The sequence below is a fragment of the Pristis pectinata genome, chromosome 8 (assembly GCF_009764475.1).
Source record: "Pristis pectinata isolate sPriPec2 chromosome 8, sPriPec2.1.pri, whole genome shotgun sequence".
Taxonomy (NCBI): domain Eukaryota; kingdom Metazoa; phylum Chordata; class Chondrichthyes; order Rhinopristiformes; family Pristidae; genus Pristis; species Pristis pectinata.
In genome coordinates this window covers 59,958,410-59,982,632 of record NC_067412.1, presented here as the reverse complement: position 1 = coordinate 59,982,632, position 24,223 = coordinate 59,958,410, and the positions used below count along the sequence as shown (strand labels likewise).

Here is a 24,223-nt window from a genome sequence, read left to right as displayed (position 1 = left end):
AACCAGCAGTTGAGAAGAACTAAATTGGAAAGTGTCTTTATTTGCATGCTGCTAATAACATGTTCTATCATCCTTTAGCCTTGATAAAATCTTGGAAGCTATAACCACAGCGGCGGAACAGAATAACAGAGAACGATTTGCACCCATTGTTGAAGGACTGGACAATCATGAAGCACTTCAGCTACAGGTGAATGTTTATAGCACCATTTAGTTTGTCTTCATTGAACTGGCGTCAAATGGAGGTGAATGTGGTCTTATGCCATCATTTTTCACTAGGTTTATGGTAATTCACTTGAAATGTTACTTGTGTACATCAGTCGTGACAATCCAGTTCATCCATTAACCTGATTTTATATGAACAGAACTGTACTGAGAAAATTTAAGCTTTTTCTTTAGCCTCCATTAAGTGGATTATAAATAAGAGTCTATGTGAAGTCCTGGCTGAGTTTTCAAATTCTATATTCCCTGTTCTCTGGAGTGGGCTCAGCTCCTCAAGGTTGTGGAAAAATATCAATTTAGGAGTTTCTTTGATTGTCATCATCCTCTGTTTCCTATTGCCAAGCAAATTTTGGACGCTATTTGTCAACTTGCCCTAATTTTTTGAACCAGTCTCCCATGTGGGACTTTGTCAAAGGCTTTACTAAAGTCCATGTAATTCACATCTACTGCCCATCCCTCATACACTTTGTTACCTCTTCAGATAATTCAATTCGATACTGAAAAGGGGCACCACGTTTGCCATCTTCCAATCATCTGTTACCTTACCTGTGTCCTGTGAAGATTTAAAAATCTCTGCCAGAGCCCCAGCAATCTCTTTCCTTGCCTCCCATAGCAGTCTGGGTAAATCCCATCCAGTCTTGGGGATTTATCCAACTTTAAGCCTGCCAAGGCATTGAGTACCTCCTCTTTATTTATGGAGACCTGCATTAGATGTTCACCTACCCCTTCACTGAATTCTCCAACTCCAAATGAGTTGAGTTTTTTTTTTGTTGTCCAATATAATGCCACGTTAAGTCATCATTGGTCAATGATGCTTAACGTGGCATACGTCCAATATAATGCCATCATTATATTGCCATCATTGGTCAATGATGCTTAACGTGGCATACTGATTGACTTGCTTTTAATCCAGAATTGATTTTCTGCCAAAAATAGTTTCTTGTATCCATTCAGGTAAGGAAATTATTGTTTTGTCTGTATCTTTATAGATTTGAATGAAGATCTGTATGATTTCTGTTCAATTAATTGCAGAATGTTATCATTTTATAGATATAGCAAAGCACCTTGTCAGATATGACAGTTAGGTCTCCAGTATTATTTTAAAACTTAAAGGAAGCCAGTGTCACTGGAAGGGATTGCCAAATTGTGTATCTTCTCTACTGCCGCCACCTGTGTCAAGAACGCTAATGACTCAATAAACTGAAATAAAAACACGGTACTGGAGATGGTCAGCATGTGCAGGGAGGGAAAAAAACATTAAATTTCACTGGTTGACGACCTATCATCAGAATTTGAGGATAGATGTGTTCTGGTAGTTATTGATCTAAACATTAACTGTCTTTTTCTGCAGATGCTCCCTGACCTGCAGTACATTCAGGGAACTCCCCCTGTTGGAGTAATTTTCCCCGCCCACCTCTCTGGAGCTCAGAACTTTTGCTCTTGCATATTCTTGTGCAGGAGTTCTGACTTTCCTGGCAGTAGTGGAGAGAACTGTGACTTGCCATGTAAATTTGTCAGCATTTATCCCTAAAACCTGGGCCAATCCATTCCCCTTGGTATTGTGCAGTGTCTTCAATATTTTCTATAGTAACTTTTACCTGATGTGATTCACTGCACAAGGAACTTGATATGAGGTGGGATGTTTTTCCTCATTTGGAAAAAAGAAATTAGGTGATATGCCAAACAATATTAATGTATTGCATTCATGAACAAGGCTGCCATTGTGTGATTTCGACAAAAATGTGATCCTTAATGCCACCAAAAAAATTGTGGAATCTTGTAAACAGGAATAAAGTTTTCTTGATTTGTCAACTGTGAACTAGTGAACCAGTCTGAGAGTATTTGAATTAAATGTGGCATTCAGAAAAGCACTTCAACAGATTTTGTTGCCTTTGAATGAGAAAAGTACGTTCTTTTGGAGACAGGATGGAAAAGGTCTTGAAGTAAGATTTGATGATATCATTGGTTAAATTGTGAATTTATTTTCAAGGTTTTTCATTTAGTTCTTTCATGTTGAAAATACCTGGCCAAGTGCTCATCATGTATAAAGTTGTTTATGTATTCATCAGCCTGAAGAGCTGATTTTAGCATGGCACTTGTTTATATGTCAGTGTTAAATCTATTTTGTTCAAATCTTCTTTATGTTGACGAAGGGTATTACAATAATATTGTCAGACTGGCAGCCATCTTTGAACAAACTTTATTTTCCTGTCAGAATGAATTGCTCAGTAGAGTTCTAATCTGAGAAGACTATATTTTTGCTATACTGTACATCAGGTTTTCTGTGTGTCAAGATTTTTAAAGTACTTCAGGAGCTTGATGCCTGATATAGTCACCAGGGAATGCAAAACAAGCATGTAATTAGAAAGAGCATTTCACCTATCGAGTCCTCTAATTAATCCAGTTTTCTATTTTATGAAATCTATCTAATAAGTTTGAAATAGGGAAGACTCAGAGGTACAAGAAATCTCTCCTAGATCATGCAGGATAATTGGTCACAACTCCAAGACGTAATCTTATTTTATCATCCTCACTATTAGGTCTGTCGATTCCAGGGACGGTTTGTGTATCATCTTAACAGGAAGGGATTCATCATGTTTTGTGAAGTATTTTGTCATCCATGTCTATTGTTCTAATTTTCACTGTATTTATTTTTGCTTTAAAGAAGTTAATCCCTTTCTTGGGACTTTGTTAAATTTTCTGCTTGCTAATTTGGCATTTCTGTACATTCTAGTTTTATGACTATATTCCGTTATATAGTTCCCTCATCTCTCATACTCTGTATTTTCCTTTGTGCCATATGAGAAATAATGGTATTTGTGCCACTCTGTCATATAAAGCTTTGAGTCTTGAAATCATACATTGCTCTTTAAGTGACCAGCAAAGCATCAGTATCGCTCCCCATGGATGCTCCTCGACCTGACTGTTTACAGTTCTTTCTCTGTATTTCCAGCATTCCTTCAGTACTTTGTGTTAGTGCAAAGCAGCAGTACTATTTTTGAAATCAGTATCCCATTTGCAGTTAATATTCTGAACATGGTTACCTCAATTCTCAAAATTGACTACCTTGTTTTGAGATAATTAAATGCCTTTGAGTGATTTCATTGCATAATGACTTTGGCTAATAAGCTTCACATGGGAAGACTGTTGCAACGAATGGTCAATAATCACATCCAAAATCTTTTAATCTGATTATTAAAGATAATTTATAGTATGTGTATGTTTTTCATTCTTCATTCCGAAGTGAATTCCTTTATATCTATCCAAATTAAAGTCCATCTGCTGTTCCTTACCCTGTAAATTTAAATAATCTGTATCCCTTAGATTGCTCTCAAATTCCCCTTGTACTAGTGGCTGGCCATACACCTCTGCATCATAAATAGATTTTACAGTATGATAGAAAATACACCACTTTTTATGAAGTATTAATAGCAGGGGCCACAATAAGGATCTCTGTGGAACTTCCATTAGTCAATATTGTTCCCATTATTTTTTTCTTTCATTTTGCATCAGTGTTATCACATTAGGCAAGTTTCAGTGATCTATCTGAATTGTCATCAAACTCCATGAGCCGCCTTAAAAACATAAATGTGATGAAATACCATTTGGAAACCAAACAATGTTGGAATGATGCAGTTTTTTTTTGCTGATTTAGTTCGTCATACCAACGAATGCTGATTATTTTGAGACAAAATCTCGTATTAACTCTGTACCACTTTTTTGTTTTTCATTCCACTGAACTATATTTAATGTATTTTCATTCATTTTAAAGGCTGAGGTTTTCTTGAGGTCTCATGTGAAAAAGACATTTCTTTGCCTATCAGAAAGGTTTGGGGCTTCACACAAGCACTTGGGAATTTATATGTTGAATCTGTGCCAGGTTCTACCTTTTATTCATTTCTCTGGTAATCAATGGTTATGTGGGACATAGGATGAGTACATTAGTTACATAACTTTGAATTAATTAAGTTTACTTAAGTATTTTAGGTTATTTTAAATTTTTTTTACAAATTAATTTTCTTTTAAGAGTTTGGAATTTGTAAAGCATCTTTTTTTAAACAGCCTGCTAAGCAAAATACTGTGGATGGGGGGAAATCCAAAATCTGGAGTTTAGACTGCTTCCCAGTCTAGGTATTCTAAAAAGGGGCTTTTGATTTTTTCTTCCCGATACCTGCACTATTGTCCCTTCTGTTCAAATATTTTGTTGAGGTGATCTAAGCCATTTGTTGTGAAGTAAGTTTATATTTTGCCTTTTCATGTCTTTTTCAGCTTGTCCTTAAGTGCTTTATAACCAGTGAAGCACATCAAAGTGTGGCAGATATACACATGTATGAAAAATGACAGCCACTCCCACAAAGAACAATTGAATAATGACAAGAAAATCTAATATTTTTTTCAGGGATATTAATTGAGAAATAAATATTGAGGATATTTCCCTGGTTCATATTTGAAATAGTACCATGGGATATTGTATGTTCACAGCAGAGAGTAGATTTGGTCTTGGTTTTTTGTATCATTCAAAAGATGACACTTTTGACAGTGAAGAACTTGTTTAGTATTGCATGTGTGCAGGAAAATTGAATGCTTACATGAAAAATTAATTTCAAAGTAGTGCTGTTGTGAAACTTAAGGCAGCAAGATTGATACTTAATATCATAGCTCAAAATTTGTATTTTGTAAATTGATGCAGCAGATTGCATTTTGCTTGTACAGAAAGGGTTAAAAGCAAGCTGACAACTCAGTGTAGCAATAGCAATTAATACAGTAAATTCCCACAACTTATATTGTGTCACCTTTCCCTTAACATAAAACCTTTTTTCAGAAATAGCAATTAACAATTTTATTTACACCAGGATTTTCCCGATTGACCCCTCAAAGCCAGCAAATGTGCCTCAGGATCTTTCACACTTTTTTTGCCTGTATACATTTTAATAAAACAATTAGGGTCCACAGATGTTCAATTAAAGGTTGTTCTAAACCAATGGGTGATTTCTACAGGCATTTTCAAGTGCTTTGGAAGAATGAAAATTACCACACCTCACATTGATCCTGGTAGTGACTAAAATCTCATCCATTATACATAAATGAAGCAAATGCCCAAGAGTGTATATTAAAATGCAAAGCTTAACTTGAGTGTGGAAGCTTAAATAATTGTCATTTGCTCTTGGCATGATTAAGTTGTGCTGCATGGATCTTTCTTATGAGTCCAATTAGTTGCAGTTGTTCTTGGAGTATTATTTTTGACATATCTCTGTGGAACCAGTGATAGCAATGTTTTCACATGAAGTAGAATACTTATGTAATTTTTCCACACATATTTGTGCACATGCTCCTGCTACCTCGTTCATTAGGTTCATTTCTCCCTCCCCTTAAGACATTTCAACTCAATTAATTTACTTCGAGAAACATACTTAAATATATTTTATGCATTCTTCAAATGGGGAGTTAAAATCAAGTGGGGAAAGTTTGAAAAGTGATCTAGACAGGTAGAATACCGATCCCATTTTAAAATCTTTGCTTCTATATTAGACTTGTGATGAAAAAGCAAAGCCTATCACAATTTAAGAAGCAATGTTGACGTTTCTACATGGTGCAAGTGGAAAGATAAAATTCGAAAAGTTTGCCACTGGGAGGAGAGTATTATAACAATTTGAAGTTTATAGCGACAGTTTTCATAATAAGTACGTAGACAAGATGTGAAAGGTTTGTTTTTTAAAATGAATACTAAATTCATGCTGGCAGCTTTTTTTTATTGCAAAGCCATGTAAGAATAGAAAACATATAAAATTGCAAGAGATACAGGTCAGTGTGAAAACTAAGGCCAACCTGAACAAAATGATACTTTTTCAAACTATTTTGCAAACCTTTTGAGTAATCTTTGAGTTTATTATCATTCAGTTTTTTTGTTAGCACATGATTTTTTTGTGTGATATTATTGTAAGAATTTATGTTAACTGCATTTTTGTGGTTACATTTCTTGTATTGGATATTAACTGTTTAGTCTGATTTGACGTATAGAAGTTGCTGTGCTTTATAACTTTTGATCCAGCTGCTTTGTTCCTGAGATTTTGCTGAATAGATTCCCAAGCTGACTAACCTTGATTCTCTGGTATATACTCATCCCTCATCCCTGGAACCATTCCAGTGAATGTTTCCTGCACCCTCCATAATATCCTTAAAGTGCAGTGACCGGAATTGGATACAATAACCAAGTTTTGATTTAACTGTGTTCATACAAAGTTCATTATAAGCTTTCTCTGAAGTTAATACCTCAACTTGTAAAGTCCAGGATGCCAAATACTATATTAACCATTTTCTCAGCCGGCTTTGCGACCTTGAAAGATTTATGCACAAATGTACCCAGTTTCTCACTTTAAAAATTGTGTGATTTAGTCCATATTATATCTTTGTTCATCCTGCCAAAATATATCTGCATTAAATTTAGGCAACACGGTAGCGTAGTGGTTAGCGTAATGCTATTACAGTGCCAGCGATCAAGGTTCAGTTCCCGATGCAGTCTGTGTGGAGTTTGCACATTCTCCCCGTGTCTACATGGGTTTCCTCCAGGTGCTCCAGTTTCCTCCCACATTCCGAAGACGTACGGGTAGGTTAACATGGGTTTAAATGGGCGGCAGGGACTTGGGCCAGAAGGGCCTGTTACTGTGCTGTCTAAATAAAGTTAAAGTTTAACCTGCCACATATCTTTCCTTTCCACAAACCGATTGAAATTTATAACTGCATCCTCTTCAATGGTACCACTATCCTACTCACTATTAGCCACACTTCTGAGTTTTGTGTCATCTGTAAATTTTGAACTTTGTGCACCAATGTCTACATTGTTAACATAGATCAAAAATAGCACTAACCTTTTGTAGAGAGAAAAAAACAATGATCATCTCCTCGTCCAAATGACAGCTATTTACCAGAATTTTTTTACTACTTGGCCCTTTGCAACTGTTGGTTCTCATGGATCTTTTAGACTTGACACCTGACTGCAGCATGCTTTGGAAAAGATAGAGTCTGAGTCATGGAGGTGACCACCTCTTTATGAGGAACTTTATTCCAGGTCAGTGGTAATAGCTGTTGCATTGCCTCTGACTGCAACTTACAGATGGATGAAAATTAATGAGAAAGTTGTTTTCAGCTAGATACAAGTTACAAAAGCAGAAAATGCTGGAAATACTCAACACATCAAGAGTGTCTTTGGGGAGAGAGAGAGAGAGAATTAAGTGCCTGAATTGTGTGACCTGACATCTGCCCATCAGTCACCATTTTGTTGTGGCTGCAGCAGGATAATTGGAAAACCTGGTGAACTTCTGACTGATCCTACAGGTGGTGTGCGTGGGAGGTCACCTGATGTTATGCCAATGTTAAGCAGGATTGTTTGCAGATCTGATAGAAATAAGCCTTGCACACACAATGCTGCACACAACATGCTTTATTACTAAGTTACAATAAGCGGTACTTATTTCAGAAGCACGCCTGACCAATCGGTCCACAGAGGTGAGCTCAAATCCAAGAGACCTCACTACCGGTGTGCTCACTCCTTTGTACCCTGGTCACTTCTCTCCGTCCCTACCTGGGTTGATCCTTTGTCCAGGTCGACCTGTCATGTGACCATTGCCTCGGGCACTGCAGGCTTATGTCTGCAGAGACAATACCTTGGTTACCTAGCACCCAGGTCACCCGTGCGCGCGCACATGTGATTCCAGCAATTGTTCCTTGCGCTCTCTGGCCGACATTTCAGGATTCTTACTACACCTGACCAGGCCTCATTGCTGATTATGTCAGCAAGAAGACCTCTGATTTCCCCTGTGGGATAAGTGAAATCTCGTGATACTCTGGCTTGCTCTAATGTGGAACCAGTACCCTGTGATCATGAATGCAACTGTGGAAGCAATAGATGTGACCAGGGATGATATCTATTCTGACCATGAAAACCCTGGCTTATGTCGCTGAGGGAGATAAACTGATCCTCCTGAGTGACTTCAATGCTGTGGCCAGAAAGAAATGCAAACATTTGGAAAGGTGTGATTGGCAGGGAAGGTGTAGTAGAAGCTAACTCCAGTGTGGTCCTTTGGTGAAATGCTAGGAACGTGACTCTGTCATGACCAACACTGTTTCTTGTCAGAGCAACAGGTACAAGGCGTCATGGTATCACCCTTAAAATGGGCACTGACACCTGTTCTGTCACTGAGAAAGAGTCAGCCAGACTATCTCCACTCCAGAACTAAGGTCACTCAATCTTGTAGGAGCTGGTCCTCCAAAGAAGCAGTTGTGGACTGCAGCCACCAGGTGATGTATTTGTATGTGCATCTTCAAAAGCTGAGTTCCAATGATGACTCATTCACTGAAGCATGTAAGAAAGTGGGCCATACATGAGACAACTGCAAATCAAAGGTCATCTACTAACCTGCCTCCACTGCACAACACCACCCTGACAGTAAAGGTCCAGGACAAGACTGGTAAATGTGGTCCATTTCTGTTGATCTGTGGCTTCCTGTAAAGAGAGCAGATAATCTGGATAGTATTCACCATCTCCTCCACTGTGTCAGCTCAGCTTTTGGCTGTTTGATGAAAAGAATGTTGGAAGATCAAGATCTCAAATCCACTGCATAGTTCATGATCTACTGGGTAGCTGTGTTCCCTCCCTTTGCTATGCTTGCAGACCTTGAGATGTAGAAGGATCTGGGTGTCTGAGTGCATTAATTGGAAAAGGATAGTGTGCAAATAGTGAGGAAACCAAACAATGTTATTGTCTTTTTCGAGCAGGATTCAAAGGGAGGTTAATGAGAGTTCTCTCAAGCACTGTGTCTAGTATTGGTCTCCTTACTTAAGAAAGGATGTTAATGCATTGCAAGCAGTTCATAAGAGGTTTACTGGACTAACACTGGAGAGGGCAGGTTGCTTTTTGGGAAAGGTTGGACTGGTTCAGCTTGTATCTGCTAGAGTTTAGAAGAGTGAGAGAGGGCATGATTGAAACATACAAGAACCTGAGTGGTCTTGACAAGTGGATGTGGAAAGTGTATTTCCTCTTGTGGGAGAACCTCGAACTGGGGGTTGGGTCACTTTTTGAAAATAAGAGATAACCCATTTAAGATAGAGATGAGGCTAATTTCTTTGTCACACTTACTCTTTGGAACTTTTCCTCAAAGGATGGTAGAAGCAGAATGTTTGAATAGATTAATGCAGAAGTAGATTTAGATATCTGATAAGGGGGTGAAAGGTAACCACGGATAGACTTGAATGTGGAGTTGAGGTTACAAACAGATCAGCCATGATTCTTATTAAATGGTGGAGTGAGCTCGAGGGGCCGAGTGGTATCCTCCTATTTTGTATAGTTGGAGACCTGGACTACCTACAGCAGGCACCTCTCCATACTGGAGAGATACCACTGATGCTTTCTCTGAAAAATTCTCCAGATCCACTGGTAGTGGATCTCCAGATTCTCCAGATCTACTGAATTAGCTTCTGTCAGGTAGCATGTCCTGGTTATACCAATTGCCCTGATAGCTCTCATAACACCCAACTAGCTTTGGGCAGGCCACGTTGTTGGCATGCCTAATACCAGTCTTTCAAAACAAGCGTCATCGTGGCAAGTGAATACCAGGAGAGGAGAAAGGCTACAAGGATGATATTCTGAAAGCTTCCTTGAGGGGTGGGGGGGTGGTATGAAATAACTTCTTTATTGACTGCTGGGAAACCTTAATTTGTATCAATCAAAATGGAAGAGGAGCATTCGGAATGGTACTGGGAATTTGCATCTCCTTGGGAGTACGTAGAAGCCCAGCAAAAACGGCAGAAAAAGAGCATTATCTCCCTTTCTGCTCACCTGCCCACTCTGTCAAGCCCCACCCACCCATCTGTAGCAGTGTCTGTCAATCCCATATCAGCCCCTTCAGAACTCACAGGACCACACCACCCTCAGGAAAGGTGGAAGAGAGTTGTAGTAAGCTGCACCCACCATTGTGAACTTCTGGCTTTTTCAAGAAACTTTTCAGTTTAAAAAAAAATCATGAATTCATTGTACTCTGACTGGAAGTTAATGGCCAAGATAGATAAAATTTCCATTCCTTATATCCCACATCACTCTCTTTATTTTTGAGAAAAATTAACATTTAATGAGAAACAGGATGGTGGCTGCTTCTGCCCATTTCTGAATTTCATATGCCTGCACTGCTTTTGATAAGATTTCTTTATTAGTCACATGTACATCGAAACACACAGTGAAATGCATCTTTTGCGCAGAATGTTCTGGGGGCAGCCCGCAAGTGTCACCACGCTTCCGGCACCAACATAGCATGCCCACAACTTCCTAACCTGTACATCTTTGGAATGTGGGAGGAAACTGAAGCAGCCGAAGGAAACCCACGCAGACACGGGGAGAACATACAAACTCCTTACAGACAGCGGCAGAAATTGAATCCGGGTCGCTGGCGCTGTAAAGCGTTATGCTAACCGCTACACCACCGTGCCTGCGATGGGGGCAGGGGGGTTGTCATTTTTGGGGATTTGGCAAAGCCAGCATTTATTGCCCATCCCTCAATTGCCCTTGAGAAGGTGATGGTGTTGCTTGCTTGAATTGCAGCAGGACTAGTGAAGGTCCTCCCCCCAGTGCTGTTGGGGAGGGAGATCCAGGATTCAGACCGGCGATATATTAACAAATCGGGATGGTGTGGGACTTGTTGTGAAACTTCCAGGCAGTAGTTTTTGCAGGGACCTGATGCCCCTGTCCTCCTCGGTTGTAGAAGTTGTGGGCCTGGGAGGTGTTGCTGGAGTAGCATGAGTAGAGAAAGAATTTTTGTATGATTTATTATATATTCAATGAAAAGGTTAACCGGCAGCCCATTTCTAACTAACTTGGCTAGCAATTTTGTTTCCATTGAGAAGAGCCAATGTTGTCAAAGTAACCTTTTCATCATCTCTTCATTTTACCAAATGTGAAGCAACCACTCTTCAGCAGTATTGAATTTCGTTTCTAATAATATGTTGCTTGAGGAGGGATGGCTCTTTCAAACTGCTGCATGAAACCACATTTCACCTCCACCTTACAATCTCTGTTGCCTGGCTCTGAATCTGTTCTTGCATAGCAGGATGACACGTCACAACCTGAAACATTAACTCTCTCTCTCTTCACAGATGCTGCCTGATTTGTTGAATATTTCCTTTTTTTCAGATTTCAACATCTACACAACTTTCATAGTGTAGGTTACAGTGTTGCTTTAAGATTTCAGAGGAGGATGCAACAGGCAACAAAGTGACCAATTGCCAGATTTCTTTTTATCATTTACATTGATATTGAAAATGGGTTTTCTAATTGGAGGTGGTGGTAGATTTATTTATTGACATTCACTGCAATGTGAATTATTGGTAGTGTACATTATTACTTTCCATTTTTTGTCTGTTATTTCCTAAATTGGGAAGGTCCTAGTTCTGAAATGAGTTAGCTGATGTCAGTGCTCAATAATGTCAATAGCTACAGCTGTTATCAGTTCTCAGCATAAGATACAGGAAACAAAAACAAATAAGATTTACATTGCAGAAAACATTCAGTAATTGCTAATAACAAGTGCATGTGTATATCAGTTGAGAGTAGAATGTAGCTGAGATATGAACCTTGCAACCTCATCACGTAAAAGCTTACTGAAGTTCATCGTCTAGGTCACATGAAATAAAGTTTGGTCTAGGTTACCAGTGGTTGTCTAAGCATATTGAACCAAACTGTGGTATAATTCAGTTTGATAATAAGTAGAAGACAAAAACTAAGAACAGATTTATTATATCCTTGTATATTAAGGAATTTTGCAGTCAATTGTAAACTGTTAATTTTCACTTCTGTTTTGCTAAAAATATTAGCTGTGAAATAATGAATGTAGAATTTCATTTTTTCTTGATAAAACAGAATTCACCATGTTTCAACCTTTTTCAAGAAAATGTCATATTTAAGTTGCTTCCATAGAAGCTTAAATACCATGAACAAAGAAGTAGCCTCCTTGAAAAGGTCAGAACCATTTTTCCTCTAAATTGCACCGAGCTAATGACTGCAAAAATTTGTTTCATCAGAACTACATCTTTTCTTGTCAGCCTTTTATTTCACCGAAGCTGCATGTGACATTGGGCTTGCATTAATCTTCAACAAACAGATGCAACTATTTTACTCTTGTGTTTCTTTTTACTATAATTTGATGATTACCCAAAATGAAGTACAATTTTTGAAATGTACAAAAAAAAACAATATGCTGGTGAGACAGTTTTGGAGAACGGATTTTGTATTTCCAAACTGCAGGAAACACCATGATTGATTAATCTGCAGAGAAAGTGAGGAGGGGGCAAAAGTACAAAGGGGAGATCAATGATGATTTGGGGGAGAGAGAGAATGAATGTTGATACGCAGCAAAAAGAGCTGATGCTGGTGCTGAGTGAAGAAACACAAGTCCAGAAGATGAAAAGTAAGAGAATTGCTGTCTGAATTTATTGAACTTGGTAGTAAGTCTGGAAGGCTGTAACACGTCCGGCTGAAAGCTGAGATGTCATGAAATCGTACAGCATTTAAACAGGCCATTTGACCCAACTTGTCTGTGCTGACCAGTAGGCAACCTTCCATATTAATCCCATTACTAATTCAAGTGCTCATCTGGATACTTAGATGCTGTTACTGACCCAGCTTCAACCACCTTCACAGGCAGAACATTCCAGACACTTACCACACTCTGGGTGAAAAAGATGCCCCTCAAAATCTCTTTTCCTTTACCCTAAACTTGTATCCTCTAGTTTAATCAACCTCTGATATGGGCAAAAGTTTCCTGCAGTCTACCCTATCTATACTTCTTAACCTCCTCCGCTCCGGGGAGAACAAACCTATCTGCTACGGACTCTCCTGATAACTGAACTGCTGCATCCCAGGTAACATTCTGCTGAATCTCCTCTGCACCCTCTCCAGCACTATCACATCCTTCCTATAGCATGGTGACGAGAACTGTATGCAGTACTCCAGCTGAGGTCAGATCAAGGTTTTATAATGTTGGAGCATAACCTCCCTATTTCTGCATTTAGTGAAGGTCTGTATCCCTGATGCTTTCTCAGCCATGTTATCTGCTTGCATTGCAACCTTCAAGGTACTTGTACTCCAAGATCCCTGTGTTCCTTAATGATCCCGAAGACCCTACCATTCATGTTGTATATTGTAGCCTCATTAGTACTCCCAAAATGCATCACCTCACATTTGTCTGGATTAAAGTCCATCTGCAATTTTTCAGCCCATTTCACCAATACATAGACATCTCTCTGCAGCCTTAGACTATCTCCTACATTATCAACAACTCCGCCAGTCGTTGTATCATTCACAGACTTACTGATCGTGCCTCCCACATCCATATTTAAGTCAGTCACATCTATTACAAACACAAGGGTTCCAGCACCAATCCTTGTGGCATACCACTGCTAGGCATCCAATCGCAAAAATGGCCCTCTACCATCAACCTCTATCTCCTACTGGCAGGGCAATTTTGATCTCATTTGCCAACTTTACCTGGATTCCATAGGCCATAACCTTTGGAACGAATCTCCCATGAAGGATCTTGTCAAAGGCTTTACCAAAGTAAATCACATCTATTGCCCTGCCCTCATCAGTACACTGTTACCTTTTCAAATAGTTGAATCAAATTGGTCTGACAGGATCTGCCCTTGACAAAGCCGTGTTGGCTGACTTGGATTAGTCCCTGCCTTTCCAAGCGATTATTAATCCTCCGTCAGAATTTTTCCTAATACCTTCCTTACCACTAATGTTTGGTTCACAGATCTATAGTTATCAGGCTTTAACCTGCTGCCTTTCTTGAAAAGGGCGACCATGTTTGCTGTCTTCCAGTCATCTGATGCTGTATTTGTGTCCATTGAAGATTTAAAAACCTCTGCCAGCAGTCTCTTCCCTTGCCTCCTGTAGCAGCCTAGGTAAATCCCATCTGGTCCTGGGGATTTATCCACTTGATGCCTTGGTGGGCTTCAAGGTATCCCCTCTTTATTTATGAAGGCCTGCACTTTTTCGCTACCCCTTCACTGAATTCTCCAACTACAAAGTCTGATTTCTTTGTGAATACCATTGAAAAGTATCTATTAGGACTTAACATGTACCTTTTGACTCCACACACCGAATGCCACTGATATCCCTAATAGGTCCTACATTTTCCCCTGTTATTATTTTCCCCTTGATGTACTAATAGAACTCCTTCGAAATTGCCCTAAGCCTCTCTGCCAGTGATTTCTTGTGACCGGTCTTAGCCTTCCCAATTTCCTTTTTAAGCACCTCCCTACAATACTTAGGCCTCCCCATCATTAGTTCCCTGTATCAATCATAGGCTCTCTTTTTTCTCTTCATACAACCCTCAATGTCCCTCAGCATCCAGTGTTTCCTGTACTTGTTACCCTTCGCTTTTACCCTGACAGGAACATGTTGACCTTGAAGTCTAGTTATTTATGTTTTCAATGCTTCACACTGTGCAGATGTTGACTTACCTGCAAATAGATGCTTCCAATCTACCTGTGCCAGATCCCCCCTTACGTTAATGGAATTGGCCTTCCTCCAATTTAATACCTTTATTACTCATCCATCCCCATCCTTTTCCATAACCACTTTAAAATATACAGAGTTATGGTTACTCTCGCCAAAATGATTCCCTGCTGACACTCCCTCCATTTGACCAGCTACATTCCCCAAGATAAGGTTCAGTTAAAGCTCCTTCGCTCGTTCGTCTATCTACATACTGCGTCAGAAAGCTCTCCTGGACACCTCAAAAATTCTGCTCCCTCTGGGCTTTTAATACTAAGGCAATCCCAGTTAATATTTGGAAAATTGAAATACCTCAATACCAGTAACCTTATTTTTATTGCATCTCTTATGTCTGCCTGCATATCTGTTCCTCTATCTCCTGTTGACTGTTGGGAGGTCAGTAATACACCCCCAACAAAGTGATGACACCCTTTTTGTTCTTGATCTCTACCCATGTGGCCTCGTTTGAAGAGGCTTCTAGGATATGCTGCCTCTATATTGAAGTAATGCCATCTTTGACTAGTAGTGCAATACCTCCTCTTTTACTCCCAACACCCCTTCCCATAATGGTCCTGCCCATCCTCCAACCATGACTCGGCAATGGCAACAATAACAGAGACCCCCATGTTAATTAAGATTTTGAGTTGATTGATTTACTAATTATACTCTTTGCATCAAAATAAATGTAATTTAGCTTTGAATTTCCTTGATGTTCACTTGCTTATTCTGCAAACTATTTCTCCTCTAGGTGGTTGTACCTTTCCATCTGAACAACTATTCTCAGATCTTTTCCCCTGCCAACTCATTTTAAGTCTTCCTCAATAGTCCCAGCAAACCTCCCAGCAAGGATATTGGATGGTAGGTGCAACCCATCCTGCTTGTACAGGTCCAAAATTCCCCACACATTCATCTGACCCATCCTGTTATTCATATACTCACTAGCTCATGGCACCAGAAGTAATCCAGAGATTACAGCCTTTGATGTCCCGCTCTCAGATAAGTTCTTCAAGAGAAATTACTTTATCCAGAGAATGATTTAAAGATGGAAATAGTTGCAGGTGGGACTAGTTACAGTTTAAGTTCCTAGGACTGAACATCACCAACAGCCTGCTCTGGTCCAACCACATTGACGCCACAGCCAAGAAAGCTCTTCGGTGCTTCTACTTCCTCAGCAGACTACAGAAATTTGGGATGACCCCTTTGACCCTTACCAGTCTTTATCGATGCACCATAAGAAAGCATCCTATCGAGATACATCATGGCAACTGCTCTGCCGTAACCGCAAGAAACTGCAGAGAGTTGTGGACACCGCTCAGCACATCACTGAAACCAGCCTCCTCCTCCATAGACTCTGTGTATACTTCTCGCTGTCTTGGTAAAGCAGCCAGCATAATCAAAGACCCCACCCGCCCCAGACATTCTCTCTTCTCCCCCCTCCCACTGAGCAGAAGATACAAAAGCCTGAAAGTATAGACCAACAAGCTGAAGGACAGCTTCTATCCTGCTGTTAAAAACTATTGAATGGTTCCCTCATGCAATAAGATGGACTCTTGACCTCACAGTCTACCTCATTGTGACCTTGCACTTTATTGTCTTCCTGCACTGCACTTTCTCTGTAACTGTAACACTTTATTCTGCACTCTGTTACTGTTTTACCTTGCAATGCACTGTGTAATGAATTGATCTGTATGAATGGTCTGCAGGGCAAGTTTTTCCACTGCACCTCGGTACAGTGACAATAATAATATGGTCTAACTGATGTGATTAATGTGGAGGAAACATAGTAAAATACACAAAGGGAAAAGGAATAGGAAGGTATGCCAATATGGTCAAATAAAATAAGATGAGAGGAATTTCATGTGCATCATAAAAAGTGAAAATTGGTTAACTGAAGGTATATTTCTGTGTTGTAAATTCTACATCAAACAACATTCTACTGAAATAACAAGAGAGTTAATTTATAGGCAGATGTATGATTTATTATTTAAGTCTTAGTTAACTGAACAGGTGCAGAATGATCCACTGGAATTTTTTCAATAAAGTTGTTGTTCAGAACATTATTATAGGTTTAAATATTCCCTGATTTTTACAAGATTTTTTTTCTATATTTTTTCTTTTCCAAGTCCACAAATAATTTTAATTCTATTTTTCTTCACAATGCCTAGTTGATGCCCATTTTTGCTAGTTATATATAAAAACTTGCAACTTGGTAGATTTAAAACCTTCCTTTAAGTAAACCCAATATAGGGTTGACACCAGTGTCATAGAATTGTGAGTAATCGGAGTAAAATTCTTCCTCTGAAGTGGGACATTTGAAAGTAATTCATTACTATATACATCAGAATGAAGCCCAAAGTCATTTTGGATGTATCTTTTGCAAGTATTCCTTGGCAAACTGCTATTCAATTTTAGAGCTCATTGACGATAATTTTAAGTCCACCTGTCCGTTAGGAATCTATTCAGGTTTTGTACGATTTCTGAGCTTGACTACAGGCCGACCTTGACTAACGAATGGATTCTGTTTGTACAGATGTCCATAAGTTGATTTTGTCTGTAAGTTGGAAAATACACAAGGGTCACTTGATATGATAACCATATTTCCACGGTATTGTAGTGAATGGCATCAAAAGCACATAAGACTGATTAGAAAGAACCATTACTAAAAGTAGAGAGAGAGAAGAAACTAGTTTTGCTGTTCGTAGGAATGTATGTTTGTCGGACTTTTGAGATTAATAATAACATAATGGCAGCTTGATTGTATGCAAGGATGACCATTAGTCAGGCATTTGTAACCAGAGGACAACCTGTAAATCCTGTATTTGATGGAATTTAGTGTTGGGCAGGTACTGAAAATGATGGCTAATCCAAATCTGATTTTCACTTGGTGAATTTAAAGAAAATTATTTGCATAGTTTTTGATAGTATTGCACCAAAATAGTAAGTATTCTGTGTTGGTTATTTAGGGAAGCTAGATTCACTGGTAAGGGGATTTACTCAAATACCTTATTAATATTATAAACAGCAGGGAGGAAATAAGTTGATTGGAGGTTTGTTTCTGAAGCACCATGTAGGAATTATAATCTTTGGCTTGATTAATGTTGGTTCTGGTTTATTACAGTATTCCCTTACATATCTGTCCATAAACCCCACTCACCCTTTTAATCTTTTCCTACTTGTAATTTGAAGATATGCTGGTCGATTACAATTCATATGCAAGTAATATTGTATTGAATTAGCTTTTAGCACTTCTGCTCAATTGCTGTGTAACTAATTACTGCTCATTTGCATCTGTGCCATTAATTATTATGTGCATTCTCTTCGGACTATGCATATCCATTAAAGTTCACTGCAGTGATATTTATAGCATTGTCCTTCATTTATCCTTTTACAGTTGAGTTTTTGTATCTTTTTAAACCTAGCTTTTGACTTCAGATAATTGTTTGCCATATTGAGATTCCAACCCATGGAAGAAATGTTCTGCTAGAATTAGCAATGTGCACAGGTGCATCTGTTTTTAACTCTTTATTTAATTCTTCATCAATAACTAAATGACATATTTGAATCTAAAATGAAATGCTGGACTGAGCAGAGAAATGTGTCTGGCATTGCCATCTCATGTTTTGCTGTATTTTAAGCTCCCTTGGTGTAGTTGAGAGAATTCATATTGTAAGTATTATTGCTCAGATTAGTTATTCTAACTAATATTGACATTTATCTTTTTTTAGGTTGCCTGTATGCAGTTAATTAATGCTCTCGTCACATCTCCAGATGATCTGGATTTCAGGATACACTTGAGAAATGAATTCTTACGTTGTGGATTGAAAAAGATATTACCTGTAAGAAGAATTAAGTCTATTCTGTCACAACTTTTGAAAAAGGCTGTAGAATCATTCACCACTATAGAATTTTTTGTTAGCAATATAAACGTGTCAACAGAGGGGCAAGATAACTAACTGAAAATGTTTTAATCACTAATACTCCAGTTACACGGCTAAAATGTGGCTTCTGACAATTGCAGTAAAATAGAATCATTTTAACATGGGGCCTCATCTCAGAAGCACTGGAGCTAAGCTTTTTGGGCGATGGTAAATGTAATGTTTATAAACCAAATTTATTTATGAACCATTTCAAATATTTTAATAATATGTGAAAAATGTTGTATTGTTTTAATTATATGGGAAGTCTCATACATTCAAGATTTTGATGAAATTGATATAGCATCACAAAAAAAGAACAATTACAAGAGACTGTTGATGAGGATTGTTAACTCGGGAGGCTGGGAAAGAGTGCCTAAACTTGTCAATGATAGAACCAAGTTTGATACTGGCATGCTCCACTATTCATGTTGCTTGTGTGTTTCATTTTCAATGAACCAAGTTCATTTTCTGCACAATTGACATGATACTCCTCTGAAGGGATGTTTTGCCATGTTAATTTTTTTGCTTAACTGATAGTTGCATTGTCCATGAGTATTGGCTTTGGGTAAATATTTTACCTGAACTTTTAAAGGAATTCCCCTCTTTATTTAAATAATAACAATGGGAGGATAGATGTAATAAAAGCTTACCAAAATTATTGTTCAAATGTGGAGCATTGCAAACGAAGAAACTAACTGTTAATTTCAGTTTATGTGCAATAATGTGTTGAAGCTTTCTTTTTCTCTCCCAAGAATCACAAAATGTTCACAGGTTTAAATTGTGCTGTTGGATTTATCAGGTACTGAAAGAGAAAGAAAATGAAGAACTAGATATTCAACTAAAAGTGTTTGATGAAAACAAAGAAGAAGACTTCATTGAAGTATCACATCGACTGGAAGACATCCGATCCGAGATGGAATATCCTTATCATATTAACATGTCTTCCCTTTGTACCTTCTTTATGCTGATTTGTTGTGTCAACCAATTACAGTTGAAAAGCAGTGCAACCTTAAAGTAATGAGACTCCATATTGCTCATTGGAAGCTCACTAAATGCAAAATGAGTTTTTATTGAACATATTTACTTATGAGGTAAGTATGTTTGTATTTTTAATCTAATTAAAGTGATTGGACTAATATACTTGTCAACCCAATCTTCTGTTATGCAGTGGATCTTAGTTGTGTTTTTCTAATAGCAGAATTCCACTTTATGAACAAAGCCATTCATCATATATTCCCTAAAGTCATTGTGCTTTCCTGCATGATGTACTGGTGCAGTCTGGGTTTTTTTTGTATTTAATTATGTTGGCAGGACTGATTTGTCAGTAGTGGATAATGTGTCTTTCAATAATTTATTTTTAGTTGCACATGTAAAAATGAGTGAGTGCAGCAGGAAATTAGTGCTGCTTCACTATCTATTCAAAAAAATGTTATAATTATTTGCTTAAGCATTTTGAACAATGGACAAAATAGTTTTTCAGTTTTGTCTTCAACGGAACTGAATCTTGGAAGTGGCATAGAACATGCTATTACATTTAATTTTATCAACTGGGAATGAATTTCAGGACATCTGTTCCCTTGCCCTTTTCTTGCCACGTTTTTTCCAGATGTTGAATATTTCCACTAACTATTCAATTCAATCATAATTAGTTTACTTTTTAAAAAAATCAGTTGAAGTGATCTTGTTATCTTGTGAAATAATTTACCTTCATAAAGTTTGTTTCAGTTACTTAACTATGCACCATAAGTCCCAGGAATTTCCATTTATAGAGTACAGTCACCATAGTAAAAGTTTTCAAATTGGCACGTGGGAGCAATATCAGATAAAACTTGGCGTGAACCACTAATGGCCAAAAACATGATTAAAGTAAGTTTTAAGGAACATTCAGGAGGAGAGATCAAGAAGTTTAAAGAGAAAGTTCCAAATCTTGATGCCGAGGCAGCAGAAAGCATGGATGCCATTGGTGACACAGTTAAAGCTGGGAGTGCTCAAGAGGCAGGAGCTGCAGCACTGCAGGATTTCGAAGGCTGTTGGGATGGATGACTTCAGAAAATGAGAGAGATGAGGCTTTGGGGAGATTTGAAGATGAGGATGAAAATTTTTAACTTAGTGTTGTGTGCATTGTGCACAAGAATGTTGAGTGAATCGGACTTGTAATTTAGAGCACAAGCAGGAAGCAGAATTTTGGATGAATTCAGGTTTACATGTATTTGATTAACTAGGAGAGTATTACAGTGATCAAGTCCAGAGGTATTAAAGACGTAGACAAAGGTTTTGCATCCCATGAGCTGAGCCGAGTTGAAGGATGTTATTGAAAGTGGATAGTCTTAGTGTTGGAAGGATATTGTCAAAAGATCAGCTTCGTAGGATAGAGGAGAAATAAGTATTAGAAAATATTCTCAAGTTTTACAATTTTGTATGTGAAGTTCTGTATTTTATTAAGATCATTTTGTTGCACTGATGCCTATTTTCAAATACTCCATTCCAATAATGATAAGTGCTGAGTTTGGAAGGATGAGGGGGGGATCTCATTGAAACCTACTGAATATTAAAAGGCCTTGATAGAGTGGACATGGAGAGGATGTTTCCAGTAGTGAGAGAGTCTAGGACTGGAGGGCACAGCTTCAGAATAGAAGGCTGTCCCTTCAGAACAGAAATGAGGAGAATTTTTTTTAGCCAGAGAGTGGTAAATCTGTGGAATTCATTGCTGCAGACGGCTGTGGAGGCCAAGTCATTAGGTATATTTAAAGTGGAGATTGGTAGGTTCTTGATTAGTAAGGGCATCAAAGGTTATGGGGAGAAGGCAGGAGAATAGGGTTGAGTGGGAAAAATAAATCAGCCATGATTGAATGGTGGAGCAGACTCAGTGGGCAGAATGGCCTAATTCTGCTCCTATTTCTTATGGTCTTATGAATATTTGTGGTAAACATAATGTTGCACTTTTTTGTTCTTAACTTCATTTTCACTGACATGGATGAGGTCTATCATCTGCTATCCAATATGGTGAAGGACACTGCTGCAGAAAGATATTTTCTCTCGATTCTACAACATCTACTGCTCATCAGAAGCGATTATTATATCAGGTGAGAGGTCACAAGTACTTTGTTATTTTGAATGTGAATCAAGTGTCATATGAAGAAGTCATCAATAAACATGATTCTAGCAGTAATGTGAGCAAATTGATGAGAGATCCAATTTTTGAATTGAAGGTTATTAATAGTGCAGAAGATGTGTTTTGATTACTTATAGTTTAAATGACAGTAATGTATGACTTATTTTTTTCAGAATTGGAAAGATGCTGCAAAATTGCACAGTTTCATCAAATTATAACTTGTGGAAAATTTATTGTCAAATTAATTTGAGTAGTCCTCCCATCGTGTTAAAGGAAGTATAAAAACATGTCATTTTAAACTGCTTCCATTCCTTTCTGATCTTCCCAGACTGTTCTACAGCCAAGAAAGTACTTTTAAAATGTGATCCCTATGGTAATGTAGGAAATACAGCAGCCAATCTATGTATAACAAGCTTCTACATGAAGCCTTGTGATAATAACAAGATGATCTGTTTTAGAAATGTTAATTGAGGGCTAAATATTGACTAGGGCATTGGGAATATCTCCCTTGGTCGTCTTCCTGAAAGATGGCATATCTAACATTGTACAACTCACTCATTTCTGCACTGGAGTGTCAACCTCGATGTTGTGGTCCAGCCTCCTGTGTGGGCCTTGAACCCAGCAGACCCAAGAATGCCATCAAGGCACAGCTGATTCCTGTTATGAAAGTAGTTTTATTTTCTGTAAAATGAATGGAAAAAAAGCTATTTAAGAAGAGAATTCTTCTGAGTATATTTAAAAATACATATCAAATATATCTGTGATGAAATCCAAAGAGCTAGCAAATTTATATGCAACATAAATCTTTATAAAACCAGAGTGATATTTGCTAGAGCTCCAGTTATTTGTTTCTTGACAAATTACAATTAAAACTTTTCCTGACTAATGCATTGTGAAGGAGCACACAATTATCTATTCACAATTGTTCATGTATTTCCATTAAATCTCAATTTATTCAAAAAAATTTATAACTTTTTATATTTTAAGCAAGTTTTAGATGTACATGAGTTAAATGGTGACTCAAAAATGTTTTCTCCCACCTGTGAATTAGACTTCAAACAATGAGGAGCTAGATTAATGCAGCATGTCAACAATATTTTTTTTCTCTGAAGCATTAAGCACTGCTGATTTGATTTACCAATTTTAATAGGGCTATCAAGAGTTATGAACAAAATTAACCTGCAAATTTATGATATATTGGCCTGGGTTTTGCTGCAGGTTTATATAGACTCTTGTGTGAATGGGGAAGTATGCTGGACCCTCCATTGGGACTAATGATGAAGCAGGAGCTTACTGGAATTCCCTATTCTTATGCTGGGGAATCTTTACTCAAAATCTGCACGTGATAGTTGTAGGTTATTTTATTTATTTTTAAAATTTTCAATCATTTTAAAATATTTGTGTTTGTTTATTGAACTTCAGTTAGTTTTTAAATGTTTCTGAATGTCACCCATTCAGAATCGGAGACGGACCTTGACAGCTTTGACAGCCAGCAAAGCTGTGGGTTTGGGCTTCACTCAAGTCAGTTTTAGTAGCAAGTATAGGTGGTGGGTCAAAAAAAACCTGGGCCAATATCTGTAAGGTAATTCATTGCTGGGGATTCCAGCTCTTGTTAATTATTAATTTATCCTAATTTATGAAAATGATTTGCTTGCTTCTGTTCAGCTATTCTAATAATGTATCCAGTTACTTTTGCTTTTGACTTAAATTATTTGTAAATGTAAAATAATTTGCTTTCTCTGCTCAGGCTTTTGGCTTTATTGTACCAAACGGGTGAATAAGACTTGGTATGTTGAACACCTTTTGGTTAGTTCATTAAATAAGTATGTTAATAGCACATCCTTAGTGTTTGTGCAGTGCTATTTCTCAGTTCAAAAATTATTTGTTATTATTTCTTCTAGACCCCAGTATTACAAGATAGTTGAAGAATGTATTTCACAGATCGTATTACATCGAAATGGAACAGATCCTGACTTTGAATATCGTAAACGATTAGATGTGGATTTTAGTCATCTTGTAGGTATGTCTAGATTTTCAATTAGCTTTGGGTTGAATTAGTTAAACAGTGTCAATAATTCTTTCAACCTTTTCAAAATATGTTTCATTGCATTGCATCTCTGCAGTAATTTCCTAGAAGTTCCACACACTATTATAAAATAGTACCTTTTATTTGCCAGTTAAGCACATCTGTTAATTCAACAACTTCAAGTGAATTTAACTGGTCATCACTAATCCAGTCAGTATGGGCACTATAGAGAGCAATTTCACATAAACTAATTAGATCCCCATGATGAAATGACTGCTGCTGTTTGTGCAGTAACAAAGTGTATGAAGCAACTTCATATTCTTTACACAGCTGTACATTTGGACATAATTGACAAAGCACTAATCCAAATAGCTTGGAATTTGTTTGTAATCCCTCTGTTTGAACTG

The 24,223-nt window shown here is 37.9% G+C and overlaps 1 protein-coding gene across 1 annotated transcript in view; it reads left to right on the top strand.

Moving 5' to 3' along the window:
* diaph2 (diaphanous-related formin 2) overlaps positions 1–24,223 on the top strand; it is a 547,192-nt gene that overhangs the window by 184,613 nt on the left and 338,356 nt on the right. Inside the window, exons 10-14 of the mRNA XM_052020928.1 lie at positions 79–187; positions 18,487–18,597; positions 19,478–19,596; positions 21,645–21,761; positions 23,692–23,810. Of these exons, the coding sequence (XP_051876888.1) occupies positions 79–187; positions 18,487–18,597; positions 19,478–19,596; positions 21,645–21,761; positions 23,692–23,810 (575 nt within the window). The remainder of the gene's footprint in view (positions 1–78; positions 188–18,486; positions 18,598–19,477; positions 19,597–21,644; positions 21,762–23,691; positions 23,811–24,223) is intronic.